We start from the raw sequence: 10,061 nt of genomic DNA on the forward strand, positions 1-10,061 counted from the left end.
CTAAATCAGTGGTGCAGATTTAATTAAATTATGTTGCAGAGACAGTGGAGAACCATATTTGGCAGTGATGTCACACACACACACCAATCCACTGAGTTCTACTACCTGAGACACACAAAATTCTGAGAACTGGAAGTCCTGAGTTAAACCATAAGAGTTATGGGAGAACACTGTGGCTGGCTTGGGATGTAGACAGGGACACAATAGGAGACCTATATAGATAGTCTAGTAGTCAAGATATCTGAAAATGGGGAGCCCAGTGGGAACTGAAGACATCTGCAATCAAATTTAAGCCCAAAGGGCTAGCACTGGGAAGGTGTTCTGACCCTTGCTCCCCATTCTTGTTGCAGCTTTCCAGTCCTGTGCTCCCATACACTCTCTATGATGATTTCATGGCCCTTTCAAGGAACTTGCAGAGAACAACAGGGGATGATTCTGAGACATTGGCAGATCCCATCAAGAGCACAAAGGATTTACTGAGCAAACTCGCAGCAACAAATTACAACACCTTACAGCACCTAATTGCTCACCTGTACAGGTAACAGAGAGACTAGGGGCTTATCCAAACGGAGCAGGATAATCCAGGGTTTCCATATTCGGTTTGTCATCTGATAGTCCTCACTTTGCCTTTTAGTTCGCTCTTTCCCAATTAAAAAAAATGCTTTTTTGCAGACGCACATGCAGGGGTAAGACCCCTACATTCTTTTCGCTTTTTCCAAGCTCCACCCCTAAAACCTCCCCCTATCAACCAATTGGTCAGTAAAAAAATTGCGTATGCTCCTCTCCCCCTTTGCAACGAAGCACAATATGGCTGTAAAGGAGTTCTCGCCTGGGAAGGAAAGGCTGCTGGTCGGTTTCACGCCTGCCTTGTTGGTATTTGTGATATTATGCTTAAATGAATGTATGCTCTTCTGCCTTTATTGATATTTAAGGAGATACACACGCTGGCAATTGCACTTATTTCTCCAAAAAAGCAAGAAACGTGTCACCCCCCCTCCTTCTCCCTTTCCTTCCCATGGAGAATGAAATTGACAAACCTTTCTGGAGCAGGCTTGAAACCGACCAGCAGCCCTTTTCTTGTTTGTATTTGCGATATTACACTTAAATGAATGTATGCTTTTCTGCCTTTATTGATATTTAAGGAGATACACACGCTGGCAATTGCACTTATTTCTCCAAAAAAGCAAGAAACGTGTCACCCCCCCCTCCTTCTCCCTTTCTTTCCCACGGAGAATGAAATTGACAAAGCTTGCTGGAGCAGGCTTGAAACTGGCCAGAAGCCCTTTTCTTGTTTGTATTTGCATATTACACTTAAACCAATGTATTCTTTTCTGATTTGAAGCAAACCCCCCAGCAAGTAGAATGAAATTGACAAAGCTTTCGGAGGCAGGCTGAAACCGACCATTCCCCCTTTCTCGCTTGCTGTGCATTGCAGATCTCACCCAGAGCGGCCGCCCAGTTTGCAGGCTGGCAAAAAATAAAATGCATCTGTGCAGTAGTTGCAGACCCCCCCCCAACACCCCACCATTGCGATGATTGGTTCAATTTTCCCGGGCTTATTCTCGCACATGTGCAAAAGTGCAGATACGTGATTGGCTGGAATGAGGAGAAGGGGCAAGGGGAAACGCCCAAGAACCGCCCATCAGCTGTAAAGTCCGTGGTATTGCATCGTAACTCCTGAAGGCACAGCGGATGATTCCCTATTTTAAACAGCAAATCGCATTTTTGCCGGTATTGCAAGGAGCGGATTTAACCTGCGAAAATGCGTAACAGCTTGAGATGTCATTTGGACAACCGAAAAATAATGAACACACATAGCGGGTGTGTCACACATTTTGCAGTTGTCTAGATGAGCCCTAGCACTGAATCCACAGCTCTTGTCTTCTAGGAATAGGTGCTCCTCCGGATGTCCTTTCTAGAGCTGTAAAGTGGGATATTAATATTCTTAAATCTAACAATAACCATAATCAATATGTAGTTGAAGTGACAGGAACCAGAAATACTGACAACACCCCAAATATCGAGACCTGTGTTTAGTTATTTGTATGTTAGATTTCTGAAGGCTGAGTCACAGCTCAGTTGCAAAGCAGATTCTTTGTAGATAGAAGATCCCAGGTTCAGTCCCTGGCGTCTCTAGTTAAGATGATCAGGTAGCAGATGCTGGGAAATATCTCTGCCGGAAACCCTGGAGAGCTGCCGCCAGTCATAGAAAACATAGGGCTAGATGGACAAATAATCTGACCTGGTATAAGGAAGATACCTATGAAAAAGAAGGTTGTAAAGAGTACTCCAGAGTGAATCCTTGCAATGCCAGCTTGTACAAGGAGTGGAGAATCTCAAGTGATTGCACTGATAGGCTCAAGTTATAATTGTCTTTTTTTTTATATGCAGGGTCCAAGGCTTTTCACTCACAGTAGTACTCTGGAAGGAAGATTGTATTTTTCCAATACTTAAGCAGTAATATTAAATTACTAGAAAAATATAATTCCACCCCAATATAGCAGAACCATTGCTAGCGACATTGCAGTTGCACAACTGTTACAGCCCCTATTGAACAGTGCCTGTGATGGATAGGTGATGCAATAACTTTTTCCCATCCCATACCCACAAACCATGGATATTCTTTTCAAAATTAAGTGGATAAACCCTGAATTTGTTTAAGGCAGGAAATGAAAATGCCTAGCAACCTCATTGATGTGTGTTAATCCCTTTTTAGTTTACTGATGATTTAATTATTTTTAAATGCTTTAATTACTTGTTTTAACTGTTTTTATTGATCATGTTAATATTTCTTGTAAAACGCTTTGAGGTTTTGTTACAATTAAACGGTATATAAACTTTGTTAAATAAAATAAGATTAATTGAAAATGTAGCATAAACATCTCAGTATCCCTCATTTATGAAGAATGTTTAGTGTTCAAAACCTTGATGAATCTCTTTCTCTCTCTCTCTCCTCAAGAGTGGCTGAGAGATATGAGGAGAACAAGATGTCTCCCAACAACCTGGGGATCACCTTTGGTCCTACACTAATCCACCCTCCCTTGGGCAATGATGTTTCCATGTCGTGTCTCGTGGACTCAGGGTACCAATCCCAGCTGATTGAGTTTCTCATCCTCAACTATGAAAGGATTTTTGGGATGGATGACCTGCCTTCATCTGGGCTTTGTGAACGTGACAACTCTTTGAAAGAAGCAAATACCAATGAAGTTATTTCAAGCAATGAAAAATATCTTGATGTGTCTTCTGAGGTAGGAAAGGGGTACTCCCAAATATATGCTCTTCATTATTTGAGGGGTTCTTGCATTTTCTTATTCCTTCATACACACTCTCCAGGGATAGACCTGCACACATACACCTATTTCAAAATGGTGGTGTTTAGAATGGGGTAAGTGATTGCAAAAACACAGGAGAATAGATTCAATATAGGAACCATCCAATATAAAAGGAATATTGGGCTATGGCAAGAAAACATGACTGTGCCCAGTTCAGGAGGAAGATGATCATATCATGTTGTTGTCCTGTCACTGTTAAGGTTGGGACAGGGATGACAATAGCTCAGTTATGCTGTCAATACATGAGGCTATAGATTCAGATTCAATCCTTAATATCTCTAGATAAAGGTTCTCAATATGTTTTTTTGGGGAAAATACAGAGCTGCTGCTTGTCAAGGCTAATGGTACTAGGCTACGAGTGGACCATTGGCTGAATTTAGTATAAAAGCTGAACTATGGAATCTGAAGAATCACAGCTTTTGTTGCTGGACTGTACCACTTCATTCTACATGTAAAAGAATCACGTTTCCCACATAAACACACCTTCTTGCACATGGAAAATGAACATATCAAGGGAAAGATTAAGCTAGAACTCTTCTTAACATGCTAGCTTTATATATGCAAGGAGTTTTATATGGGAAAAAAATCCAAAATGCAACCCCTGATGTGTAATTGGATGCTGTACATTCCAGCAAACCTGCACTATGTGGTCCTGCTCAGGCTGTACTCTGAGTCTTAAGACTGCTATCAATATGAGTAACAGACCATAAAGTTACTACAAGACTGAGCATACAAGGATCCATTGGTTCTCATATTCTACTACCTCTGTCTTTTATTCTGAGCTTGTCAGCCTATGCATGGTAGACTTTGTGGTGCAAACCAAAATGGAGATGCCAGTGTTTTAAATGAATGTAGAATCTCAGTAAAATAATAAATCAATTACCAAAGCATTATTTGGGGGGGGTGGGGACATTTTGCCACCATTTCAAATTTCTTGGAATAAATCAGTTTTAACATATCAAAACCACACACAATTCGGAAGCCAAGCATTGCAAAGGATAGTATTGTAAGTGGGAATGATCCGTTTGAAACTTTTGAAAAGAAACAAATTGGATGTTTCAACAGGGTAAAATTTAAGACAATAATTTTTCTGAAACTATGAGAATATGGAAATTTTAAAATGTGGCACTCAGATTAAATTTTTTGAAATGAACCCCCCTTTACACACACACACACACACACACACACACACACACACACACACAGAGAGAGAGAGAGAGAGAGAGAGAGGTTTCTTTTCGTCTATCTCTGATTCTTATCTTTTGCAAGTCCTGTCTGCTTTGTTTACCATTTTCTTGCAGCAGCTGTACCTTCATAAAATTGCCAGGAGAGTTCAGTACACAGATTCACAAATACAACTTTTTCCAACAGAAACCCTCCTCCAAGCCGTATCTAGATGAAGATGATAGTGTGGCTGAGGATTGTTCTTCCACTGATACCAGGCAGAAGCAGTATATGGAGCAAACCCACTGCCCCATAAGCGGGGACACCGTAGGTAAAGTTTTTACAGTATATAGATTAGACATTTCAGGAATAGTGGCCCATATTTCACTCTATCAACATTTCAAAAAGCCTCTACGCTCTTTATTTGTCTGCTCTGTTACTAGAATGGTCAAACCCAAATGATATCTGCTATGGTTAGAGATGTGAAGGAAAAAATTGGATTTTTTTTTAATCCCCTTTTTTTCTGAAGACTTTGGTTTTTTCCTGGGAAAAAAATGAAAACAACAACACTTTCCCCCCCAAAATGTTCCAGGTTTTTTTTTCAGGCCTTCACATCTCTAGTTATGTTCTCTAGACCTGTAATGAAGGCTGCACCCAGATATTTTGCTACCTGCAGTGACTACATCACACTATCTGAGAGATGCGCTCCAGTTTTTCTATGCAAACTCCAACAATTCTCTGTCAGAATTCTCTGTGACATTGTAAGGCATCTTAGAATGCACATCTCAGATCCCATGCTGCTTCTCTGACAGCCCTAAATTACTGAGTTTTTTCAAGCAACTGCTTGGTTGCTTGTGGTTATTTATTTATTTATTTATTTATTACATTTATATACTGCCCCATAGCCGAAGCTCTCTGGGCGGTTTACAGCTTAGATGGGTTATTAAAAATAAGCACAGTAGAGCCTCACTATAAAGCAGGGGTGGGGGGACAAAGGATGCACCCGCGTTACAGGGCTTCCGTGTTATAATGAAAGCTGCAATCTAAGCAGTATTTCACTCCAGGGACATCGTCGTGAGGTATTTCCGAATCTGCGGTTCAGCAAGCAACATTATCGCGAGGTCTCTTATTATATGGCATAATAAGGAGTATTTTGTGGCCTTATATAACACTGCCAGTTTCATGACTACCAAACTGTAGTTTTCAACAGTTCTTCCTGTGAGGGAAGAACACAATGATTAAATAGTTGTACACTGCCTTTCCATTCCCTATCAGAAGAAAATCTCAAGGCAGCCAACATCACTGTATAAAAGCAGCCAATTATATAAAAGCAGCATTATATAAAAACAAGCAGCTGAGGTTGTGGTCCATGTACCTGGGAATAAACCTCACTCAACTCAGTGAAGCATATTTCTGTGTAGACGTGCATAGGTTTGAATTGTAAAAAACAAAAAGAGAGCGGCAGAAGACAAAAATATAATCAGGCAGCAGTTGGGCCAAAAGCCTGCCAAAGCAGAAATGTTTTTACTTGGCAGCCAGACATCATCAGAGAAGTCTCCCAGGGCAGGAGAGTTCAAACGCTGAGTGCAGCAACAGAAGAAGACCCTTTCACATGTTTACACCAACCTTGCCTCAGAAGGTGATGGGACCCACTCATCTAAGTGGACTGGCAGAATCACATGAAAGGAAACTATATTTAAGGCAGGTATGGGGAACGTTTGGTCCTTCAGAACTACAACTCCCATCAGCCCCAGCAAGCATGGCCAACAGCCAAGGATGATGGGAATTATAGTTCAGGAACATCTGGAGGGTCACAGGTTTCCCACACCTGCCTTAAGGTATCCTTGTTACAAGACTGTTTAGGGTTTTAAAAGTAGTGACCAATGTTTTGAATTGAACCCAGAAGAAAGACAAGCAGCCAGGGTAACCGATATAAAGGGTTGCATACTTCCCAAAACTTGTGCTAGTAAAAGCTTTCAACCACAGCATCTTGTACCAACTGAATTTTCCCAACTGGTTTCCAGAGCAGCCTCATGTAGAGAGTTGTGGTAATCCCACCTTTGTGTGACTGTAGCCACATCATGCATCTTCAAAAACGAACATAGTTAGCACACCAGCCTAATCTGGGCAAAAAGCACTCTTAGCCATGGTCACTACCTAGGGAATCAGGAGGAAAGCTAGGTCCAGGAACACTCCAAAAGAGTGAAGCTGATTTATCAAAGGGAGCGTGACCCTATCCAAATGCTTCCCAGAGGCCTCTGGTTAGCCACTGTGGGAAATGGGATGCTGGACTAGTTGAATTGTTGCTCTCATTCAGCAGGACTCTTCTTATTTGCTGATGATAGTTGAAAAAAATGGATCCCGACTTATGGCTACCCTATGAATAGGGCTTTCATGGTAAGCAGTATTCAGAGGGGGGTTACCATTGCCTCCCTCTGAGGCTAGTCCTCCCCAGCTGGCTAGGGCCTCCTCAGCTTGCCACAGCTACACAAGCCAGCCCCTTCCTTGTCCACAACTGCCAGCTGGGGGGGCAACTGGGCTCCTTGGGACTCTGCAGCTTGCCCACGGCTGCACAGGTGGCAGGGCACGTAATCCCCGAGCCACTCCCTGTGGGGGTGATCTTTAGCTGGCCCTTGACACCCAGGAGACACGAGCGGGGATTTGAACTCATAGGCTCTGGACTCCCAGCCAGGCTTCCCTCCCCACTGTGCTATACCAGCTTAAACTAGCATTAAACATGTCTTTAATGCAGACCTTCCCTAAGGAATAAAAAAGCTTCAAAACGCTTCTATCATAGCCAAGCAATACCAGAGTTGGAGGTTACTATTGCACTGACTGCAAAGGATAGATTTTCTTGGCTGCCTCCTGCCCCAAAGAAGACTGGGGCATTAGCAGAGGCCCTTACATTCCAGCAGGGCCCACTAGGGCTAACATCATGACTGCCCCTCCTCTCAATGCCCACTGCTACTTGGACCCCCTGCCCCCGGCAGTTGTTCTGCTGGAGCTTCCAGTTTCCTCCTCCTCCTCCTCTCCCTTCTCCTCCTCTCGTGCACTCTCTCGCAGGCTTACCCAGCAGTAGTACCGCTCTTAATGGGCTGGGAGTCAAAGGGCCACTTGGCTCAAGGCCCAATGTAGTGCTCCTGCCTCTGACAGGAAAGCCCACTAGCGTGCTTAATGGGGAGGCTGGTGATTGCCCCTTCTCCTCATGCTCACACGAGAAAGCAGGGGAAGCTTGTGGCTTCGGCAGTGTCATGGAAACTGGTGCCAGGTGGGCTCCAGTCAAGGCTTGGGGAAGCCCACCAATGGCAGCCTGCTCAGGGCCCCAAAATATTTGGAGCCAGGTCTGAGAATTCATATTGGGAGTAATCAAGAAAGAGCTTCCCTAAGGTGGCCCAGCTAAACTATACTAACCATTGCTTTTAAGCAAGCATCTTTCAGGTTAAGATATTTTGCGTCCTGGGATGATACATTAGACAAGTTGCCTTCTCCTGTAATTCTCCAACATGTGTATTCTCCTCACTCAGAGCTGAACAGCAGGAATGGCACCGAACTGAGCAACTCTATACTTGAACCAAATGTCATTATGAGCCCACAGTGCAGGAGACGCTTTAGTCGAATGCCTGTGAAACACCCGCGCACTGTCATCCCAAACGTTTCCAGTCTGCCTCTGCTGGCTGCTGCCTTGTCTAGCTCAGAGTCAGTAAGTGCTCTCCTGGCGCCGGGTACAAGCAGCCGCAGCGCCTCACCAGACACTCGTGGGAAGCGCAAGCACTTTGAGATCACTCCAGAGACTGCCAGGATTGTCTCCAAGTTCGAGCCTCATAACGGAAGCCAAGACTGCTGTCAGGCTGACCTGGAGACCCCACTGGAGGGAAAGCCTGTGGATGCACTGGGAGGAAGCAAGACTGAGTCTTGAGCCACAAGTTCTTTTCTTTTTAGGAAGCAAATTGGACAAAAAGACTTGACTCTTAGTTTCGGGAGGCAATTTGGAATGGCCAGATCCAAATTCTGCAAAAGCAGACAAAGATGTCATGTACTTCATAGTACACTTGAAAACTGGAGCCCTGGGTGTATCCCACAGAAACACAGGAGGGATGGTTTCCCCCTCCAGATTTAAGTGGTACATATCTTTGGTTTGCAATATCTTTGCATCCCTCCCCACAAAGGAAGGGAAAAGCCGGGACTGAGCTGCAGGGATGCTGTAAGCTACACAGCCATTGAAGCAGACTCTCGAAATGGGGCTGATGCTGAGAGTCTGTTTTCAAGGGACTGCTGGGAGGAGCTCAATACTCTGGGAGTGTTTGGCAAAATGAGTATTTGGAAGACAAGGACAGAACCTAGCGGACAGCATGACACTGCTTGAGGTGCCAGGGCCCCAGGGGTCAGCTGTAAGCACAATGTGGCTGTTTTTCTGGGGCCATGTTTGGGATACAGCACATTGGGAGGGGGGGTGTTGGGAGTAGGGCAAACTGCTCTGGTAAAATCCAGGGTGGTTCAGGGGTGTTTTTTTCCAACTGGGCTGAGTGTGGTTGGGAAGGTTAATGTGGTTATGCTGTGACTACATGATGGGTGGGAGGAGGGTGGGGAGGAATTGGAGCAGACTGGCACTTGCAGGGCTGTATGTCCCCTGAGGTTTAAAAATATCAAAATTATCATCAAGAAAGCTGAATTCTGTGACCTGTGTGAATTATGCAAATTAAGCAAAGTTTAATAACTTCTGTTATTTTGCATGATTCTATTCTTTTTCTTTTCTTACCACTGTGCATAATTTATTCTATTCTTGCTATTCATGGGGAGGGATGAGCTACCAAACGCCCTACCATCTGACCTCAAAAATCTTATAACAGCCACCTCTTATGCTTCTGAGATTTCAGGAGGTATTGCTCACACATTTTAAAGCATGTTTTTGTAATCTTCAGAGCTACAAATGTTTTTAAAAATGAAAACAGCTTCTCAGGGAGCAGAGGTCTGTTGCCAATATCTTTTTCTTCTGTGCTTGCATGGAATTGTAACCTACACACAGCCCTGGGTATGTGGCAGCTCTCTGCTGATTGTTTGGGCCAAAGGTGTGCTTGTGCTGTGAGTTTGAAGGACAGTGTGAGTGTGGGGTATCAAACGGAAGCAGTGTGTGTTGAGCAATTGAGCTGAGTTGAGATGGTACTGCTAGGATGTTATTGCAGCTGCCTGACTGTGCTATTTTTAGGTTCTGTGTTCAGCTTTTGCTGCTTCATATATGATGAATCTCTTATGCGGGGATTATTTTTTGTAGGAAGTTGCATCATGTATCGCACATTTATGCCACCACTGAAATGGGAGACAAGGCAGCTGTGGCTGCTCCCTCCATCTCCCTTCTCAGTCCTATCATCCACACATACCCTCACCTGCTTTGAGTCTGCTCACCACAGCACGTGAGGAGGTGTGGATGGCAGAAGTGGCAAGTGAATGGGTGGGCAGATCCATGGCTGCCTTATCTCTGTCAACAGGTGATTTAAAGGTCCACATCTGGATCGCAAGGTAGCAACCTGCTTTGTATATATGGGAACCTGCTACCAGTCAAAGCTTCTA

At 44.0% G+C, this 10,061-nt stretch overlaps 1 protein-coding gene across 4 annotated transcripts in view; it reads left to right on the plus strand.

Moving 5' to 3' along the window:
• GMIP (GEM interacting protein) overlaps positions 1-9,024 on the plus strand; it is a 118,653-nt gene extending 109,629 nt beyond the window's left edge. For 3 of the 4 annotated variants that reach the window (XM_061614468.1, XM_061614469.1, XM_061614470.1), the window contains 4 exons: positions 351-538; positions 2,960-3,248; positions 4,704-4,827; positions 8,021-9,024. In XM_061614468.1, coding sequence (XP_061470452.1) covers positions 351-538; positions 2,960-3,248; positions 4,704-4,827; positions 8,021-8,412 — 993 coding nt within the window. In that variant the 3' untranslated portion in view covers positions 8,413-9,024. The remainder of the gene's footprint in view (positions 1-350; positions 539-2,959; positions 3,249-4,703; positions 4,828-8,020) is intronic. The other variant, XM_061614471.1, reaches the window with a different exon arrangement.
• Positions 9,025-10,061: the final 1,037 nt, after the last annotated feature.

This window comes from Rhineura floridana, chromosome 3 (genome assembly GCF_030035675.1).
Source record: "Rhineura floridana isolate rRhiFlo1 chromosome 3, rRhiFlo1.hap2, whole genome shotgun sequence".
NCBI classification, from domain to species: domain Eukaryota; kingdom Metazoa; phylum Chordata; class Lepidosauria; order Squamata; family Rhineuridae; genus Rhineura; species Rhineura floridana.